Here is a 22,711-nt window from a genome sequence, read left to right on the forward strand (position 1 = left end):
GCCTGTCACTGCCACTGAGGCGGGAGGCAGCTGTGCTTGCCAGCGGTCGCTTAGGGTTTTATATATATATAGATCATTGCCATCCAACTCAGCACTTACAACCAAAAGAGGATGTTTCAGGGGAGGGTATTAGGAAAAAAATACATATATATATATATATATATATATATATACATACATACATACATATATATGTATATATATTAAAGAAAGAAAACAAGACATGATAGAATCAATGATAATATCTGTGAAACTGTACCTGAGACAAAAACCTAGAATGGTATGTTAATGTTTTCCAAGGCCACAAGAAAACATGGCCTGCAAGGAACCTCACTGTCACATTACTCTCTTTACCAGTGGATCTCAACATTTTGTCTTCACCCCACACACCTGAGGGTATTTGTCATTAGCATCAGAGCTGACTATTGCAGTGGTCTTGTTTCCTGGGGAAGAGTGCTGGAGGTTGAGAGTGGGTAGAAGAGAAGACCATCTTAGCAGAACAGGGGAGGGTTTGCAGTTTTAAAAAATTCACTAGTTTTTATTTGTCCTCTTTTAAAAGGAAGAAGGCAAGATGCCTTTTCAACAAACTACCTCAGAGTAAATATAGCATGAACATGTATTAGATAAATAAAGGAATTTGGCACAAGATGGCATATGAAGCCTAGACCATACATAATCAGAGGAGTTTTTTTTTTCTACAAATTTTCCAAGAAGAAAAGGTATAACCTGGTTTTCCTTTTTCAGATATGAGACAATGATAAGGTGGTGAAGTGCTCATACATTATTTTACAGGTAAAAGACACCAAATGGTTTTAAACACCATGAGTGAATGAGTGGGATATTATCTTACATTATCAGAACAGAATAACCTGGGGGAGGGGGAGGGGGGAGAACACAAAGTTTCCCAGGACAAAAGCCAGAATTGCTTTTAGAAAATAGCGATCAGATTCAGTTGATATTCCAATTTACATGATAGAAAAAGGTTAATATTTTATGTCTGCAGAATTCTGTAGCCAAGCATAATAAAATATCAACTGGGCCCTAGCTGGTTTTGCTCAGTGGATAGAGCATTGGCCTGCAGACTGAAGGGTCCCAGATTCGATTCCACTCAAGAGCACATGCCTGGGGTTGTGGGCTCGATCCCTGGTAAGGGGAGTGCAGGAGGAAGCCAATCAATGATTCCCTCTCATCATTGATGTTTCTATGTCTCTTTCCCTCTACCCTCCTCTCTGAAATCAATAATACACACACACACACACACACACACACACACACACACACATAAAATATCAACTGGATATCAACTGGTATGAATTCAAAAGGTATAGTAAAATGCATGATATAAAACTACCATCACCATTTGAAACACAGTCTTTGTAGACTGATTAAAACTTGTGAAGAGAAAAATGTGACCTCCACATTGAGCATACCAATAATTGAACTGGGATTCAAAGAGAGCTACAAAGAGAATGCTTATGTACAATGCAGAGATACTGAAAACTGACTTATAGACAGAAATTCAGTTTGTGGGAGGGTTAATAATCTTCTAGCTCCATAAAACAAACACACACACACGCACACACACACACACACACACACACGAAGGGCAGTATTTGAATTTTGCAAATATCTTCCTAAAGCTTTGTTCATTTTTCTCTGTGTCTTCTCAGTAATTTACTTTGACATTTTTTATGAATACCAAGGCCATTGTTTATTTAAATAAACACACTCTTTCATACCTGACCCATATGTCCCTTCTTGATTCTGGATTTAATTTATGGTACTTATTTTATGACATTATATTATTCCCATGGTAACTGTCTTGGTATAATAAACAAAGGAGGATGACTTCAGCTGCTTTGTCCTGCAGTGAAGGAAGGAGCAGGCTTTCAAATTAGTAACCTTGAACTGAGGAGAAAACAGCTAAAACAGAAATAACGATGAAAAAATGAAATTCATTTATGACATACCCCTGATTAGATGCTGAATGCACTTACTAGGCAGAATAAACACAGTCCTTCCTACTCTGCTGGACGCACCATAACCCAACCCCCATTAGTGCCACTGAACTTAAGGCTGATTGGTTCCTTAGTACAATGCACTGTTACTAATTGATACTTCTAGTCTATTCCAATGTTCTTTCATCTATTTTCAAAGCCCTAGGTACATTTAAATATATCTAAGCTAAGTGCATTACCAGATGACAAACAACAAAAGCATTTATTAGAAATCAGCTTCTGTACTAATGACATGCACAATTTTTGCTATTATTTTCAATATTATGAGATTGAAGTGGATATATATATAAATACATACATATATATATATAGTACAAAAACAAATAAACACATGAACTGTATAAAAACATGAAATTAGAAGTAGTAATTTTAAAATCTTTTTTTGCCTATTGTGACAATGACCTTTCTTGCCAGTTTAAAAAGGCTTTTAGGTGCTGTGGGTCTATTGCAACTTCAATTAAATCTTACCCTCTCCTGAGACTAATTCAGTTACAAGTAGTAATAACATTTAATTATCTCCTCCAGTTAACTACACTGCCAAATGATAGTATCTCCTGAGCCACAGATGTCACTGTGGTAAACAAGAACCCGTTCAGGATCAGATGAGACCGTGCGCATTCAGGTGGAAGAGGGGATGGAGGGGATAGATGGTGTTGGAAAAATAAAGTTAAAAGAAAAAAAGAAAGAACCAGCTTGGGGATATGTACAGAATATCAGAACCACCCTGGCACATTTAATGCTTTTTTTCTTTATGGCTCATATTTGCATACAGCAAACATTTGCTTCACATCTAACCTACTTCAAATACAAATTTCTTTAATATATTCTCCTAGGGAAAATTACTTAACCTTCCTGTGCCTTGGTGTCCTTAGTCCAACCTCATAAGAGCATGCTAGGTAAATAGTAAACACAGAGCGACTATTAGCTTTTATTATTACCTCGGGTAAAATATTCCTCTTCTGGCACTGATATGTACTAGGGACCAGTCACCTTCAAATTAAGTAAGGATAGATTAGGCTAAAAACCAAAATTAGTTTTTCTAATGACAAAGTTGACGAATTGCATGATTTATAGTTTAGTTTTCTTTAAAACACTACTTATAGGTCTAATCATTTCCCTTCCTTTCTGGCAGGTTTTCCAATAAGCCTAGGTTAAGTGTATTAGATGCAGGTGAAAGAAGAGTATGCTGTAGGTATTCCTGACCTTGGGCATATTCTCCACAAGATAAGGAAGAGGCTCATTCAGATTGTAAAGAAAGCAAGTTTCTTTGGTTCTTTTGTGATTCTTTCTGGTGTGAGACCTTCACTGTTGCAACTGTTTCAAGGACATGATCCTGAAGCATAGATTCAATAAATGTTCCACTTTTTGCCCCTGTTCTGCAACTCAACTCTCTAAGGCAGCTAATGCCCCTTTTGTAATCCCAAAACTAACTCTGTTCCAATTAGCAGGCAAATTTTGGCGTGCAACAAGATTTATAGTCAGAGAACATATATGGAGCATAAAGTGTTTTTAGGAGTCCACTATATTGTTATCATAAAATTTTAAAAAATGTTCAAAGAAATTTGAGATTCTAATAAACACAGAGAATCATCTCAATGAAAGAATCCTTGTGAGTGAATCACTCTGGATAGCTCCACTCTGATTAACTTGGTTCAGGATGATCACATTAACTTCATTTCATACTGTCTTATGCTCAGAATGAGCACCTATGATATGCCAATGTTTATGGTAGACACACAGGAGGTACAAAGATAACTAAGATACAGCCGCCACCTCCAAAAGAGGATGTATTCACTTGTCAGCTACAGTATAATAAAGTTTAGTAGCTTATCTACTAATGGACCATCTATCTATCTATCTATCTATCTATCTATCTATCTATCTATATATAAAAGCCTAAGCGATCGAACGACCAAATGACCAAACAACCGGTCATCTGGTCATTATGATGTGCACTGACCACCAGGGGCAGCTGCTCAATGCAGGAGCTGTCCCCTGGTGGTCAGTGTGCTCCCACAGTGGGAGTGTGCTCAGCTGACCGATGGGTGCCAGATGCAGGGCTCACAGCTGGCCGCTGCAGCCCGGAGACCCCAGTGGAACGACAAGCCTACCAAGCAGCGACAGGCGCAGCAGGGCCGGGATAAGCAGGAGCAGCAGGTAGCACTGGACTGCTGTTTTCGGCCCAATCCCCACAGGCTATGCCGAGGGACCCCACCAGTGCACGAATCCGTGCACCGGGCTCTAGTTTAGATGATAAAAGGCTCTCCATAAATCCATGTGTTTATAAATCCCAAATTAACAAAAAGAGTCATAGTCTTCGCTGCAGTTCCATTAAATAGGAAATGTATGTTGGTTCTTTACATTCTAGATACTCAGTTTCTATCGAGCACATTTTTTTTTCTTCCTTCATTTTTAAAATTTTTAATAGACTTTTCATTTTAGATTAGTTTTAGATTTACAGAGAAGTTTCAATGATAGTACAAAGAGTTCCCATATATGCTGTATCTTGTTTCCCCTATTAACATTCATTTTTAAACCTAATAATAAATAATGATCAGCATATATCATCTAAAAAGTCACAAAAGTGAGAATAATATGTAGATGTGCACTGTAGAGTTATCATTTTTTCATTTGATTTATGATTACAGTAAGATGTTGTTACTTGCCCAAGGTCAGATAAAGAATTAATGAGACATAAAATTAGATACAGAAGAAGATGTGTTAAATGGAGAATTCGAAGGATGAATGAATGAATATCTTTAAAATGACTTCAAAAGGTGTGGACTCCTGCCTTAAAAAAAAAATCAGTACTAATATTAACTTACTAATCTACTTTCCAAATTGTTCTTTTGTCAGATCCTTACTTATATGCAACATGACCTGACTTAGTTCCTGGTATATTTAGAAGCTGAGTGAAGACATTCAAGTTTTTTCTTGATTAGAAACATGGTTTTTTTTTGTTGTTTTTTTTTTTTTGTAATGTGAACTTCACAAAAGGAAATCAGGGACTTATTTCCTGACCCAAAACCGAACAGCGTTTCTTATTTTCAAAGTTATCAGCTTTCATAATTCTTTTTTCTTTGTGACATTTGGTTGCTACTTAAAAAGGTGAAAGGATATCCATTTCCTTAGAAACATGGCTCTCCAGGACGATCACTTACATATAAAATATCTTTACTGAAATATGATTTTACCTGTTATTTTTATCTTTTCTAAAATGTAAAACCTAAGAATATTTTTAATGTGAAACTTTTATCTTGATCACTAAGTAGTGAATGTACTTAGCTGCTGATAGCACACTAAAACTTTCATCTCCTCTCTTTCCTCTCCTGCTGGCTTGTGAAAATCACTTCTCCCGGCTACCAGTCATTACGGCTCTTAGGAGAACTGACAATATGGTGGTGGAGAGAGTTACAGGTACAAGGAAAAGGGACAAAGGTTCGCTGTGCAAGTGTCATGGGTCAATGAGTACACTGGGTGATTTACTAGTCCTTGTCTTCCATTGCTTAGAGCTATAGCTATCTTGCATCATGGATGTGAATATTCACTTTTTACATTTGAGAATACTTGGCAGAAAAGAGATCTGAAAAACTTCCAAAAGGCCACACAGCTTAGGAAAGCCTGGGGGGTAAATATGAACTATGTGCTTGCAATGGAGGCCACTGCTTAGAGGGCAGAATCCCTGCTTCTGAGTGGATGGTATGCTCTCAATTTCCATATTGATTTTTATCGAGATTCTTCTCATGCCTCTACAAATTTCCCTGTACTTAAGTAACCCCAGATAAATGGGTCAAGGTTGAAGAAGTTTCCTCCAATTAAAATAGAGGACAGTATAAGTTCTCTGAAGCCATGTGTCAAGTATAATTAAGGCCAGATTTCCCTCTAACTTCCCTGAAGCCTCCAGTTAGGGACAGAGGTGTGTTGCTGTGAACCAAGCACAGGCTGGGACAAGGACAGTGTAATAGTCATGGCTCTTCCCCCAAGTTTGTGTTTAACTTTGAGTTTTTTACAGACATTGTATTTTCACTGATAGTTATACTAAACCTACATTCATACCATCAGTGGATTTTGGTGATGAGATACTACATGATATAATTCTTTATAAATTGTAAATACCATAATATGGTATTATTATATTTTAATATTTGTTAAAATATCACCTTAAAACAAACACAAATGCAAAGATTATTCAGGAAATTGCTTAAATAAAAATGTTACTTATTACTAATCTAACATTCAGAATTAAAATAATTTTCATTTAATTCTATCAACAGAAACTGAAAGGCACCCACTAATTTATAAACTAAACGTAGAGTCAAAATTAAACATTCATAACAAAAAAAAATGACCAAAAAGTAAGTTTCCAAGTTAGCTTTACTTTCAGTCACCTTCTTATATAACAACTAGTGGCCTGGTGCACAAAATTTGTGCACGGGGTGGGGGGGAGGGGGGAGAAGGGTGTCCCTCAGCCTGGCCTGCACCCTCTCCAATCTGGGACCCCTCAGGGGATAACTGGCAGTTGGACATCCCTCTCACAATCCAGAACTGCTGGCTCCCAACCGCTCGCCTGCCTGCCTGCCTGCCTGATTGCCCCTAACTGCTTCTGCCTGCCAGCCTGGTTGTCTCTAACTGCTCCACTGCTGGCTTGATTGCCCCTAACCACCTCTGTCTCGGCCCACATCCAGGACCCAGGATTCCCTCCTCCAGCCAACCACAGGCACCGGGGGTCCAGGCTTCCCTCCCTCTCGTCAGCCATAGGCACCCAGGCTGGCTGCAGCCCCAGGTGATGGTGGGCAAGTGGCTTCGCCTGGGCTGCAGCCCCAGGTATGGGTGCCGGGACCGCGGGGTGGGCGGCTTCTCCATCTCCCAGGCCACAGCCAGCCCCAGGTACGGGTGCCCGGGACCGCGGGGTGGGCGGCTTCTCCATCTCCCAGGCCACAGCCAGCCCCAGGTACGGGTGCCCGGGAACGCGGGGTGGGCGGCTTCTCCATCTCCCAGGCCACAGCCAGCCCCAGGTACGGGTGCCCGGGACCGCGGGGTGGGCGGCTTCTCCATCTCCCAGGCCACAGCCAGCCCCAGGTACGGGTGCCCGGGAACGCGGGGTGGGCGGCTTCTCCATCTCCCAGGCCACAGCCAGCCCCAGGTACGGGTGCCCGGGAACGCGGGGTGGGCGGCTTCTCCATCTCCCAGGCCACAGCCAGCCCCAGGTACGGGTGCCCGGGACTGCGGGGTGGGCAGCTTCTCCATCTACCAGGCTGTAGCCAGCCGCAGGTGCTGGTGCCTGGACCGCAGGTGGGCGGCTTCTCTGTCTTCCCTGGGACGCAGTGTGGGTGACTTCTCTGGCTGCCTCCGGCCTGGGATCATGGGGCAGGTGGCGTCTTCATCTCCCAGGCTGCACCCAGCCTCAGCCTCTCGGGCCCAGTTTCTCCATCTCCCCAGGACGTGGCGCAGGCAGACGTGAGGCTTCTGTGGCTGGCTGCAGCCTGGGATCACAGGGCAGGCAGCTTCTTGGTCTCCCTGGCTGCAGCCAGCCTCAGGCACTGGTGCTGGACTTCTCCAACTCCCACAGGCCCGGAGCGGCTGGGGGGCGGGGCTGCCGCAATCTTTTCAGGCTAATTTGCATACTCACTCTGATTGGCTGTTCGGCGTAGTGGAGTGACGGTAATTTGCGTGTTTCTCTTTTATTAGTGTGGAGATATATATATATATATATATATATATATATATATATATATTTGTATACAAATATATATATATATATATATACACACACACATACTAGAGGCCCAGCACCTGAAATTCGTGCATGGAGGGGGGGTGTCCCTCAGCCCAGCCTGCACCCTCTCCAAACTGGGACCCCTCAAGGGATGTCCAACTGCCTGTTTAGGCCCGATCCCAGTCGGACATCACTCTTACAATCCAGGACTGCTGGCTCCCAACTGCTCGCCTGCCTGCCTTCCTGATTGCCCCTAACCACTTCTGCCTGCCAGCCTGATCACCCCCTAACCACTCCCCTGACAGCCTGATTGATGTCTAACTGATCCCCTGCCAGCCTGGTTGCCCCTAACTGCCCTCCCCTTCAGGCCTGGTCACTACTAACTGCCCTCCCCTTCAGGCCTGGTCACCCCTAACTGCCCTCCCTGGCAGGCCTGGTACCCCCCAACTGCCCTCCCCTGCTGGCCTGATTGCCCACAACTGCCCTCCCTTGAAAGCCTGGTTCCTCCCAACTGCCCTCCCCTGCTGGCCATCTTGTGGTGGACATCTTGTGTCCACATGGGGACAGGATCTTTGACCACATGGGGGCAGCCATCTTGTGTGTTGGAGTGATAGTCAATCTGCATATTACTCTTTTATTAGATAGGATAGAGGCCTGGTACATGGGTGGGGGCCAGCTGGTTTGCCCTGAAGGATGTCCCGGATCAGGGTGGGGGTTCCCTTGGGGCGTGGGGCGGCCTGGGCGAGGGGCCTGTGGTGGTTTGCAGTCTGGCCACACCCCCTGGCCACCCAAGCAGAGTCCCTGGGATCTGGGATTTATTTATCTTCTACAATTGAAACTTTGTAGCCTGGAGTGGAGCCAAGCCTTCTGCTCGCTCCATGGTGGCAGCCATTTCTGTTGGGATTTATGTATCTTCTATAATTGAAACTTTGTAGCCTTAAGCAGAGGCCAAAGCAGGCCAGGGCTGCAGAAGCTTGGCTTCCTCCACTGCCGGTGGCAACCCTAGCCTCATGCTCTCTCCAGCTCCATGGCTGCCGCCATTTCTGTTTGGATTTATGTATCTTCTATCATTGAAACTTTGTAGCCTGGAGTGGAGGCCTGGGCCAGCAAGGGCAGGCGAAAAGCTTGGCTTCCTCCATTGCCAGGGAAACCCAAGACTCCCTCCTGCTCTCTGTGGCCGCAGCCATCTTGGTTGGGTTTATTTTCATATTTGCTCCTGATCGGCTGGTGGGTGTGGCTTGTGAGTGTAGCGGAAGTATGGTCAATTTGCATATTACTCTTTTATTAGATAGGATATAAAAATAAGTCATTTTAGTGTATTATTTGTACACTTGACATAAAATTTAAAAACCTTATCTATGGTTAGTTTTGGGAATGTATCAATTATTTGCACATTTATGCCAGGAAAAGACCATCTAGATTCCAAACAACTAAAACAGAAGTAAACTTTTGGAATACAACTTACATATAATATGGCCACTATAACAAGCTTTCTAAGAGGTTGGCAATGCTGAGAACTAATCAATGGCTTTTATGCAAGTATGGAATACAGAATTGGTATTAGGTATATGAAATGAAACAAAAAATCTAAAAAGAAGTAAAAATGTTCAAATAAACTAGCATTTAGAAATCACTTATAACTTAAATGTATACCTACAGTGGAATTTACTAAGGTCCATAGACTTAATTGTAAATTTCATAAACTTCAAAGCAAACATAGCTCACTTGAAATAGGGAAAATTTCCATAGATATAATTTTGCTTTCTAAATTTGCCCCCAGGGTGGTTTTATTTCCTCTTTCCCATTAAAGATTTAGGAACCAAAAAACCTTCTCTCAAAAAAAATTTTTTAATAAAATAAAAACTCACTTAAAGTTACTGTTTTTGCAAACACAGATTTTCATAAATCCACTTATTAAAATTTATTGTAAACGTGGACAAAACCTTAAAAATATACATGCAACATTTCCTTTTCAGCCTGCTAAACAGCTTGATACTTGGAGAAAAAAATATTAGCTTTTTATAGTTCTGTATGACTGAGAGTCCTTCAAGATTCACCTTTCCATAGACCTCTTGAGATAAAATCCTCCGGTGGGGAAAAAGTTGGGTTTTGAAATGAGAAACATTATATACAAATCATATTTCTGCCATGTACAACCTTGATGCTCTTGGTTGGACAAGTTATTTAATTCTAAGGCTCAGGTTCTTCTGATGAAAAATAAGGAGAATAACAATAACAGGATTGAAGCAAGGATTCAATGAGATGACTATAAATAAAAGAGCCCAGTAGAACCTCATAAATGTTAGTGTTTTGTGAAATGCAACCATACCCCTACTACCGTTGCTTTTATAAACTAAATTTATGGGTTGAATAGATAGCCAATTATAATGAAAATATTGAGTCATAATAACATCTAAGTTCTGAACCCTTCCTATGTTCCAAGGATTGTGCTGGGTATCTGACTGGCAGAGCTAACCTCTTTTAATCCTCAGAACTAACTCATGACAATGCACTAGGTGCTACTGTTGGGACCATTTTGCCGATGAGAAAGATAAAGTTTAGAAAAGTGAAATAACTCAGTATTAATGACCAGGATGTACACCCAGACACTGCAGCCCTCACTTGGTCTATTCCCAAGGTTCTCATTGACTGGCCTTTGAAAATATTCACACCAAACAAAAATGGAAATGGGGCAATACAGGTAAAGAAAGGAATTCCAAATCTGGCAACAGCAGGGGAACACACACACACACACACACACACACACACACACACACACACACACAATACAACAAACAAACAGAAAACTCAACAAAACAAAACAAAACAACAAACTCAGAAGAACTGCACCCTACATAGCTTCTTGGAAAAATGTTTTGAGAGAGTGGCTGGTCATCACCTCTCAGCTTTAAGCCTCTGAGGTCACATATGCCATTTCTATAGAAGCCTGTGATTTTAAAAAGAAATGCCTTGTGTTGTATGTCAACTTGTCTTTTACATAACCCATAGGGGTTGCAAAAACAATACCATAATCTTTCAGAATCACATTAACCTGGAATATCATTTTTTGACTTGATTTGGAGATACACAGGAATATATTCAATAAGGCACATGAGGTATTTTCTTCTTCATTCTCATTTTTCATCTGAGACTTCCATAGAAAACGACAAGGTCCTGAACCATAGATCAATTTGCTTGATCTTGCAGCATATTATAAACTTATACAGATCCATAACCCACAATTAAATTTACTAATTGTAAATTATATGCTTTTGAAAGTTTTAATAGTTTCATGAAATAATTGTAAAATGACCATTCGTACTTGTTCTATCATAAAATAAGTACTGATAATGGCTGAAAGGCTAATGACCTGAAGAAGTTCTGGACTCCTTATTTTGTAATTTAAATAAAAAATGAATTAAATTTTAATAAAAAATGTCCTTCATTATCTTTATAGAAATTTCTTATTCTTTTTATCAATCAAAACATTTATTTCCAAAGGTTAAGGTGGTAGGTCCCTACTTTCAATACTTTAATTATTGCTATTCTTTATCTTACATCATGAAATGAGTTGCCATATTAACTAATCTAAATAATAGATTAATTTTATTGATGTTTACATTGAGTCAATCAATACACACCCTCATCACCCTTAAATTATCTTATTTATTGGATGTCATTTTCCATGTACTCTTGTTTCATGGATGTTAATTCTATTGTAAAATATTGTCAAAACTTCACTCAGAAGTCATAGAAAATCACCTATCAACAGAATACAAGAATACAATTTTCTGTAAGGTTTCTAAATATGATGTTTTCTATCTATCTATCTATCTATCTATCATCTAGCTATCGATCTACCTTCTATCTATCTATTCATTCCTTATATCCACCTTTAAAAACAAATTTAAAAGCATGGTTGCTTGTATGGAGCAATTGAGAAGTTAATTGAGGTACACCAGATTGCCAAGTGGAAAAAAAATTGAAATAACCTATATGAAATAAATGAAGAAATTCAACAGATTATTAAAATAAAAACGAAGGGTGTATAACTATGCAACTCCATGAACAGTGACTACACATACAAGCAAATGAAAGCAGCTGACCACGTACCCACACACCTTGGCAGAGGTGCACTCCACACTCGGCGGCCACCACCAAGACAGATGATCTCTGATGTCCCTTCCAGCCGATAACCTGATGAGCAGGAGAAGGTCAGAGTGTCACCAACCCCAAAGTTGAACCCAAGTCGGTTACCATATTGAGGAATTCCAGGATCTTCACAAGGTTCAAGGTTATATTCTGTAAATTAGGTGGAGAGGAGGACAAAGAAAGTGGCAGTCACTCTTTAGGAATAGACTTATACTTTATAATCTGGATGCTTTTAGGGCCTAGTAATACATTTTAAAAGTAACTATTGTCTAATTAAGGGAAATGCAAATGGCCCACATAATTTTCTTCTTTTGTAAAGGATCTAACAACTTAATGAATACTTTTATTTGGGAAATTCAATATAGATGATAAAATGTCACCTTCTGAGTGATAAATTGAAAATGTAGCTATTTATCTTATTTTTTCTTCTGCTTTAGAAACATATCCATTTTGTAGGGTTTTTTTTTTTTTTTTTTTTTTTTTACTTATAAAACTAAGATAATTGATGCATATTTTCAAACACACACACAAAAAGTCTGGAATTAAATCATTTTGGAATGCATTTTACCTAATGGCTTTAGTCTTATGTCTCTAGTATACAACAAATTCAATTAATTCATAATTTGGAAAACATCTGACTTCAGATGCAGCATTTATGTAAGACTGAAGTGCCCTCACACTTTTCTCTCTTTTATATTACAGAAGCAATGAATAAACATCATGAAAATGAACAGCTAAACACTCTTCAGAGTATGAGAAAGTAGAGCTGATTGAACAACAATATGAAAATTTATATATCATCCTAAAAAGATGTAGCTTACCTAAAAATATTCCCAGAGCACAAACTGAATATGTAATTGCAATGGCGAGTAAGAGGAATTGTTTCAAGTTGATGACCATTATTGCATCGCTTAAAAAAATATTTGTACATACTTTCAATATTCTAGCCTAAATTGTCTATGCTCATTCACTACTCATTCTGGAATACCTAAATTATATAATAAGACAAGTATGTCTATGAAAATATTAGAAAATAGTTGAACAAGCGTAGCTTTTGTATGATTTTATATATACTGCTAATATTACAATTTTAATATTAGCAAGTTGGTATAAGATTTATTTATCGTTTCTGCATTAAGAAATAACTACTTTTCCACAATTCCATTCAACTCAGCCGTAGAAATTTAACTGACAAGAAGTTTTTATTTACTTTAGTCTTATAAATTTTATTTTCTGTAATCCAAGTCATAAAGTTGCCTATAGATGTGGTTATTCTAAAATAAAGGGATAAGCACATTAATTATTTCTTGAAGATCTAGTTCCAAAAGCATAAATTGCTTATCTGAATCTTAGCCTATAAACTTTTTCAAGACACATAAAACTAGACTATCACTGGCTTAAGTCAAATTTTACTTTTAAAACCTAATTGAAGCTTTAAAATACGCATTTGAATTTCTATTTTAAGTTCACTGGGCATTTTAGCTAGCTTTTCTCTTTTTTAGAATTCTACAGGTGTATAAGTTAAAAAAAATAACTAGTGGATTTTTTAGCAAATTAATTTATTTATTCAAAGTATTTCAAATATTCCTTAAAATTTGTTGACATTTATTTACTACTTTTTATTTTTTTTTATTTTGTTATACATAAATAATGTTCATCCTTTTTAAAAAATGTGATTGTTTTGTTGCCAAAATAACATTTTTTATTTGACTATTTTCTTACCAGAGAATGTAATATTGAATCCCTCATATGATATTGAAAAATCAGAAATGAAGCGCAACTGAGCTCTGAAATTTCCATAGAGGCCAGCATTGATGGTTGAAGGAAGCTCTGAACCAGTCAGGCGTGCCAATGGTTGCGTGAAACTCCCATTCTCTGTGATCAGTAAGTAGTCGTGATGGTCTTCCAAATGAAAGGTGTGAAAGTTGAACTGCACACCTATTAAGAAAAAGAGGAAAATTAGATTTACAATGTATATCAGTAAATCCCAGGGTTACCAAAACAATCAATAAGAGTTACCAAACTACCAACAAAAAAGGACCCTCTTCATAACTGATTTCTCTGAAAATGAGAGGCACTGCTATAAAGTATTCCAAATGTATAGAATAAAATTATCTTTTTTTTTTCTATCAGCATCCTTATAAGAGATATAGTGAATCATGTCTTAGAAACTGCTGGAAATAAAATTTAAAAACTGAAAAGAAATAACTCAAGTTTTCTGAATATTTCAAGGAAAACGTATATTCTCTATCGATAATAGAAGCACAGCTTTGTGGTAAACACGGTACATGCCTCCTTGGGCTCCTACTACAAACCCCGTAAACAACATAGTGCTCAACTTCGAACGCAGACATACGGAGGAACTATTTGTTAAATGAATGTACTGGCTCTCTATTTACTTTCCACACACTTCACCCTGCGCATATAATATACGGAAAAATGCTCATTGAATTTTCACAAACTGAACACACCTTTGCAAATGCACCATAATCAATAAATAACTTTTCCAACAAGCAGAGCTCCCTTCATTAAACTTTTCTATCATTTCAGGAGTTTTTTAAATGAATAAATTAACTCTTTTAAAATATTAGTACATGCAGATTTTCTGGTAAATAATTTTAAGCCATTATTGATATATTAGGATGACCATTTCCCCATTGTTAAGTTATTGCCTTCATCACTTATATTGCTAATTTATTATTTTAGTGGTGTTACATGAATGAACCATATTTAGTACTACAGGGCTTTCATTTATTTGTTTAAAGATGTGTTAAAATCTATCATATGCACAGTGCAATTTTATACTCCATGTGAGTTATATCTGCAGCTCTGATAAAAAATTTGAGACACAAATATTTCTAGAATAATGGTAAATTTATATGGGAATATAATTTTGATACATAATCATAAAAATTTTAATATTCAAGTAGATATAAACATGGACTTTACAATTAATTACCTCAGCACTACAAACCATCTTTGTATTTTTGATACAAACTTTTGAACTTTTAAAATCAACCTCTTAACACTATGCCAGAGACAAAAGCCATCTGTTTAAGATTTTGTTGATATGCAAATTCCAAATAACATTAGCTTAACACATCAAAATGAAAGAGTTAGCTAGCTTGCTTAATTAGGAAGGTGTAGGGAATAAGGAGGGTCCATGGGAGAGGAATACAAAGATGGAGACTTGAAGACACCAGGGTGCTTATCTTACTTGTACAGAGAATAGAGAAATCTTCAGGCAGATGGGAACATTTCTGGTCTGAGCAATTAAAACAGCCATAAACCAAGGACAGGGGTATCGCCAGCCTGGGCAGCTGGAGATCAAAGGCAACTCCACCCAGCAAGATAAGGGGGAGAGAAAGAGGAGGGCACCACGTGGGCTTTGAGCTTTGAAACTAATTCTGTGGAGCAGAATGACCAATGAGGAAAGCAGGAAGGCGGGGGTGGGGGGGTTTGGGGGGGAGGGGAGAGTCCCAAATTAAGGAAAGGGACCAATTAATAAGGTCAGATTCGAACAAAGAACTGCAGCATATACAAACTGGAGACAAAGGGACATGAGGCAGGATTTTTTTTATTTTTCCCATTAGAGAAAGAGCAAGCTTTTCCCATTGGGGGGGCCCTCCCCATGGGGTCCCCTTTGGGGACACCCTTGCCCAGATGGAGTTTGTATTTACTTTTAATAAACTTTTACATTTTTTAATTAAAGAAGACTTTCGGTCTGTGAGTTTATTCTTCAAACTTTATGAAGACAAGAACTCACAGGAAGAAAAGTCTGTACCCCGAACCCCATGTTTCAAAAAAGTAAATCTTTCTTATCACTATTCTGGTAAAAACATGAGCACATTATAATACCATAGAAAAGTAAATATAATCCTCTGTTGCAGTTACGCAAAGTGAATTTTACTACTGATCTATTTTTGCTCATGCAAAAATGACATGGTAAAGGATAATGCAATAAAAATAGATGCAATAAGAATTCAGAAGATAACCCAATTACTATTCTATGAGGAAAATTACCTTTTCCATGGGTTACATCAACAGTCCAAGTACAATTCAGAGAATTGGGATAAAATTCTGGGTAACCAGGTGATAAGATTGTTCCGCTAGGCCCTCTAACATCTCCTCCACATAATGCTGAAAATACAAAGAAATCCAGTCTTATTAACAGTCATACTTAGAAAGACAGAGGCTGAACAAACCAGTCTCCTCCCTTGAGTCTGGTTTTCTTAGCTTAAGCTATTTCCTGGTAAATAACAGGAGTGTGTAAAGACCTCCTCCAATACTGGGAAATCATTTCATCCATTGTAGCAGCACTAGAGAAGAAAAGGGTATGTAATAGCCTCAGAGAATTAACACTGGCCCCAACAGAATGTAGCTCAACTTGCCACATTTGAATCTGAAGTACATACTTATACAGTTCTAATTATAAGCAACATTTGCATATGCTGGTCGTGAATTAAACATGAGCAATTAATTGTTTAGCAGCCCCTCTTTTACTAAGCTTAAAGAAAACAAATTGTTAATTATATAAAATTTTTTCTTTTAAATTCTTAAAGGGATATCTGTCATTCCTCCTAGAATTCCTTTTAAAATATGGAGGCTGCTTCTGGAATTCTGCACTTCTCTGGGAAATATCATGAACAAAAAGGTAATGATTTTTTTGAGAGAGTATAGATTTTTAAGTAGGTGCTACAGATAACAAAAATAAATAAATGTTTATAAACTGAGGTCAAATAAATTAAATTTTTATTCAATGTTCATTTATTCCAGAGCAAATCACAGTCTATAATGCCTTCTACTACATTCAATAACCATCAGTGGATAGGGTATGCCAAAAAATTTTATCAGTGTTATAGGATGGGACATACCCCCAGGATGACCTTTCATTCCCTAGCATATCACTAGTCATGCAGTTTAACACCCCGGACCTTTCATATCACTGGGCATGCAGTTCAAACCTTGCCCTGACCTTTCCTCCCCTGACATGTCAATAGTCAGGTGGTTGGAACAAAAGGGTCTGGAGAATAGCTTCACATGACTCCCATACAATTCCTTGCAAGACCACTTTCTGAAGCATAAAGTCTTCTCCATAATGAGGTTTGGACCCACATCAAATAATCTGAGCAACAAAACTTGGGTCTGTTAACCACAGAGACAGAGTTTTGGTCAAACTAAAGATAACGTCTAGGCCTCAGTTTTGTTTCAGCTCCAGTCTCAGAAAAGCAGCAAAACCAGAGGAAGCGACACCATGACTGACATCAGGACAAGATGCAATGACTAATGACCTGCTATCCTGGTGCCCACCAATCAGTGGAAACCAAGACCCTGAAAGGACACACCTGGAAAAGTTAATGAATATTCTATTGAGAGTCTCCTGAGACTTGTCCTAAAGTGCCCCCGCCTTTAAAAACCCTTAAGGAGAAGGACCCCATGTACCCACTCTCTATCTCTAGAGCATGCCTGTGCCTTCTCTCTCAGGTGCTTATCTGTGCTTTCTTTCTCCTAAGCAACATGGGCCCTTCTTTTGACTCTGTAACTTGTTTTCTGAGTCCACCCAGCCCACCTGGCTCACTTCTTCTACCTCTGTGACTTTCTAACTAAACATCCCCTTGTATTTGAGTTCTTGACTCTGAATTCTCTCTTAGCAAATCTCAAGGACCAAGATCTAACTTCACAGGTAACATCTGGTATTGTTCACCATTAACAGAAAGAATCAATTTTTACTCAGAAATATATGGACACAGAAAATATTATTGAACTCAAAGTATTCTTTCCACATGACATAATTGATAGCAAAAAAGGGCAATGTCCTGTTTTTCAGTCACACATTTCAAGTAGTACAGAGTATCCATAAACTATTAAAACATATTTTTATATAAGAGTCTTAAAATAAATATGTGGTATCACCGAGTAAACAAATCTATAACTACACTTTCATTTTAAATAAATTTAGGACACTCTGAATGTGGAGAATGGGGGCTAGAGGCAGTGTAGTAGAAGGTTAGTGCATAGGATCTGGATGTAGGCTGTCTGAGTTTGAATCCTGACTGTGATTAGCTGGTGGGGTGACACTAGGGCAAGGTAATAAATCTTTGTTTGCCTTAGTTTTCTTGCCTCTAAGTGTAACTTAATTCTAGCCTGGATTTTCCCCATGTCTTTCAGGCAAATGGCTTCTGCTACACATATGCTAATTATTAGAAAGATTCTGCTGGCAGCTTGAGTGTTTGGGAGAACAACCCTATTGTCAGGAGGTGCCTCTCCCAAGGAGGAGGGAAAATAAGTACAAAATAATGACTGTTCATCAAAGTTTGGCAGTGTGCGAGCCTCAAGATGTGACTGAGATCAGCAGGGGTCAGTGAACTGAAGGACCGGGAACAAGGAGAGTTAGAGATGTCATGCTCTTCCGTGGATCCCTGTTGGTGCCTAGATGTCACCAGCCACCTCTGCCTTGCCTAAGATCAAGGTGGTCAAACAACAAATTCAGCTTTTATGCTTCAAAGCCCGTTAAAACTGGGTTTCTGTCACTTACAATCACAAGAATGCTGACTATTATAAATGGCACTGTACCAAATATAAGGAAGATATGTTGATGATTTTTTCAAACCTTGTTATAAAAATAAATTGGACTAAAGCTGCTATAAAAATGATGGCACCAACAGTACTTGAAAATTTAATCATATAATGAACAATGTGATCTTCCACTTAGAAAAGTATAGAAGCTGGAAATAGTGTTATAAATAAAAATTAAAACCCAGAACTAAACACTGCATAGATTTACATTGTGTGCTTTTTAATTAAAGCAAGTATGAAAGCACTTTCTAATCTTAGGGAAGCAGTTCCTTCCATTGTATTTTTATGTCTTTCCTGAAAAATGAAGCATTTCTGAACTATTCTCCATGGAAACAAAAACTAATAAGGGCACTAGTATGCTATTCATCATGACCAGCAACATGCCACAACAGGGCAGTCTGGGTACCGGGCCACCGTGCTGTGTAGCTAGGCAGCGTTTGAATTGGTCCATGCTGCCTTCCAAGGCAGGGGGTAAATGCTCTATTCCATCAGTGCATTCATCTGATACCAATTTGACATTTTCAATGCTATTTTGTCAAAGGCTCAAGCACACAATATACACTTAAAATGATTTCCTCAGCACATTTAAAAAATACATATAGCATCCTTATGTCTGTGATAGGTTTTGGTGATTATCAATATTCATTCTTTCTTTATTAATGGTTTGATAACATAAAATTTCCAAAATATAAAATATTCATAGTTATGAAGTCTCACCTTTTATAAAGGCTATATTGATTCCTTTTTGGTTTATAAATCAGTTCATTTTGCATATTGAATGAATTCTTACCATCACAGGTTGGAAGTGGATGACTCCACCAGTGGTTTTTTTCACAGAGAAGGGGCTCTTCATGGCTTAGCCTGTATCCTGGGTCACAGCTAAATGAAACGGTAGATCCAATTGAGAAATCGTAACCATAGCGACGGCCATGTACAGGTATGCCAGGGTCCAAGCAAGAATAGGTGTTCACTGTTACACCTGGAAAACAAAGCGTAAGCTTGATGGGAATCAGATTTGCTGAAATTGATTTCTATCTTCACACAATTGTAAATGATGATTTTTACTAATAAATTAATGTAATCATAGCTTTATGTTAAAACCAATAATTTATTTAACAAATTTGTTTTGATATTTCCTTTGACATCCCCACAAAGACCAAATTCAGGTCATTTTGTTATATAAGAACTCTATGAAAATATATAGTTATCAAACATTGTATTATTATAAATGATCTATGTAATCATAGCATTAATTAATGTTTCTTGAGCTTATTCTATTCCAGGGACAACACTAAAACTTAGCAAAATTTTCTTCAGTTAGTTGTTAAAAGAATCCTATGAAATTAGTTTTACCATGAACATTTCATTTGATTGTTAGGTGACTCTGACTCTGGAGCCCTTGCCAACAGCCAATATTATACCTAATATTTATTATGTGTTTTTAAAATTTTTAATCAACTTTTAAATTGGAAGTTTATCATTTTGATAGCAAATATATATAAGAGTAGAGGCATTTTGCCATTTATGAAAGTATGATCACCAGTATCTTTCTAAGTAAAACTGTACAACTGCTCTTGTAGGTACTTGATGGGACTTTCTTTTAACTTTTTTTTTTAATATACTTTTATTGATTTCAGAGAGGAAGGGAGAGGGAGAGAGTGATAAAACATCAATGATGAGAGAATCATTGATTGGCTGCCTCCTGCACACCCCCATTGGGGGCTGAGCCTGCAACAGGGTATGTGCTCTGACTGGGAATCAAACTGTGACCTCCTGGTTCATAGGTCAATACTCAACCACTGAGCCATGCTGGCCAGGGTTGATGGGACTTTCGATAACCTGTAGTGTACATTGGTGTCTCCTGATGGTAATGTTCCTTGAGATTTATAATCTCTAGCTGAGGCCATTTCATGACTATGCCTTTCCCTTTAATAAGACATTTTAGGTTTCAGACCTTGGCACTGATAATTTTGGGGCTGCATAATTCTTTGCTGTGGAGCTGTTCTTATATGTTTAGCAACATCTCTGACCTGAACCTTCTAAATGCCAATAGCACTCCTGCAGTTGTGACAATCAAAGATGTCTCCAGATAGTGTCAAATGTCCTCTTGGATGCAAAAATGCCCCCATTTGAGAACTGGGGTAAAAGATAAAATAAATAATTATCTTACTGTTCCTAGAAGGGAGATTTAGACAACAAATAACTATGTACTTATTTTACATTTCCCCAAATAATAATTAGCATTTTAAAAATTATATATCATAGAATCTAGAACAGACTATGGAATCTCAGAGGGAAGTGCAAGGTGGTGGGTGAGTGGGAAGTGATCTACCAAAGAACTTGTATGCATATATGCATAACCCATGGACACAGACAACAGAGACAATAGGGTGGTGAAGGCCTGGGGTGGAAGGGCTAGAAGGGGTCAATGGGGGAAAAGGGGGACATATGTAATACTTTCAACAATAAAGATTTAATTTAAAAAATTATATATCACATAAAATCCTATTCACATGAGAAATTTTTTATTTGTATTAACTACACAATTTTAAACTAAAGCTAAACAAAATATTTAAAAAATAAATCTAATTTTAAAGAGGTAAAGAGTATATTTTAAGTGTATTTATCAACCACATTCATTTCATTTAAATGCTGTTGTTTTTAATGAGAAACTAAAATGTGTCAGAAAAATTTATGTTCAACACAATTACTTTGACCTGATATATTCCTCTTCTAAATGTGACCATTATTCTTCTAGGCACCCAGTTCTTTGAAATACTCATTCATCATGAATCCCTCTCAGAATATTTTTTTCCCTCTACAAAATATGTCTGAAATCCACCCTCATTGAAAAGCATAATGCAATTTATCCTCACCCTACTCAAGGCCTGCATCATTTCAAGTCTAAAACACAAACAATAATGTCTGGCCTTTTTTCAGTATCTTTCATCTCCAATCTATGTTATATACAATTTTGGACATATACATCCCTAAAACCTGTTATTTCATTGCTTTGTACCTTACTGTTAATGGCACCAAGTTCAAAGTCAGCACTCTTAAATTTAAGGCTCCCAAACTGAACTCAATATTCTTAATTTCCATTATTTCCCCATATTCATTCTCCATTTCCAGTCAGGTGATTCTCTTAATTAGTTTTATGCTTTATTTCTCTGCCAGGAATACCCTCAATTGTCCCCTTATTTTACACAATTGCCTCAATCTTTAATAGACAAGCTTGGATCTCCTCTCCTTGAAGTCTTGATCTTCTAATGCTCCAGCATATATATGACTTTCCTTTACTCAGGACTCTTATGTTGGAGTGATATCTTAAGAATTCATGGAAATGGGGTTTTGATGGGGTCAGACAAAATGTAAATTATGGAAAAAGCAAGATCAAGCCAATTTAATTAATCAAAAGTGATTTTAATTCTTTCAGATTACTCAGAGTAGAGTTCAGTGAATAGTATAAGGTTAATCCTTTGATTTGTCCTTGTCTTTCCAACTGATACATGAAACAAGATGATACGTTTCTTTTATGTTCAAACTGTACTGTACACATCCAGCAGTCACACAATTATCTAGAGAAATATTTCGTAATTGATTGACAAGCAAGTAAGTCAAGGCAATGCAAATGTTGCAAAATTTAGAAACTCAGAAAGGTCATGATAAACAGATAGTATAATTTACTGATAAATAATCATTAAAGTTACAATGTGATTGCTAGTTAAGCAGGTTTAGAACATTCTTAAATTTTGGAAATATACATAATTTTCAAAGTTCATGTCATTATAATGAAATACATTATCACTTCCTCATTTATTGTATTTTATAGAACTTGTTTTTACTAAAGTAAAATCTTAAAGTAGGTTTTTGCTTATTTGGTTATTCGATGTGTGGGTGAAAAAGGGGTGTATGAAAAGTAACCTCACAGGCAGATCTGGTTAAAATTCTTTTCTGGGCAGGTCATGGTGAGTAGTCACATTCCAGGCACATGACTCTTTTAGTAAAAGGTTTATCTTTGCCTTAACCAAGGCCTGTGCATTGTTTTTGTCCATAGGTTAGCACACCATTGAGATAAACATAACCATCCTCAAGAGAGCACATAATCTTGTTAGCTGTCCTGTAATACAATCCCGCCTTGCTTTCTCCCACCTTCATGTAATCTTCCTTGCCTTCCCTCTTATCTAAATGCAAAAAAGAAATTGCAAACTGCTATTCTCTGAAGCATTTCCGATCTTACTTTCTGGCA

At 37.8% G+C, this 22,711-nt stretch overlaps 1 protein-coding gene across 2 annotated transcripts in view; it reads right to left on the bottom strand.

Annotated features, from left to right (window-relative positions):
- CSMD3 (CUB and Sushi multiple domains 3) overlaps window positions 1–22,711 on the bottom strand; it is a 931,825-nt gene that overhangs the window by 337,171 nt on the left and 571,943 nt on the right. For both annotated transcript variants that reach the window (XM_080646869.1, XM_080646870.1), the window contains 4 exons: window positions 19,253–19,441; window positions 15,910–16,026; window positions 13,609–13,824; window positions 11,848–12,036 (listed from right to left, as the gene is read on the bottom strand). In XM_080646869.1, the coding sequence (XP_080502995.1) occupies window positions 11,848–12,036; window positions 13,609–13,824; window positions 15,910–16,026; window positions 19,253–19,441 (711 nt within the window). The remainder of the gene's footprint in view (window positions 1–11,847; window positions 12,037–13,608; window positions 13,825–15,909; window positions 16,027–19,252; window positions 19,442–22,711) is intronic.

The sequence above is a fragment of the Plecotus auritus genome (genome assembly GCF_963455305.1).
Source record: "Plecotus auritus genome assembly, chromosome: 11".
Lineage (NCBI taxonomy): Eukaryota > Metazoa > Chordata > Mammalia > Chiroptera > Vespertilionidae > Plecotus > Plecotus auritus.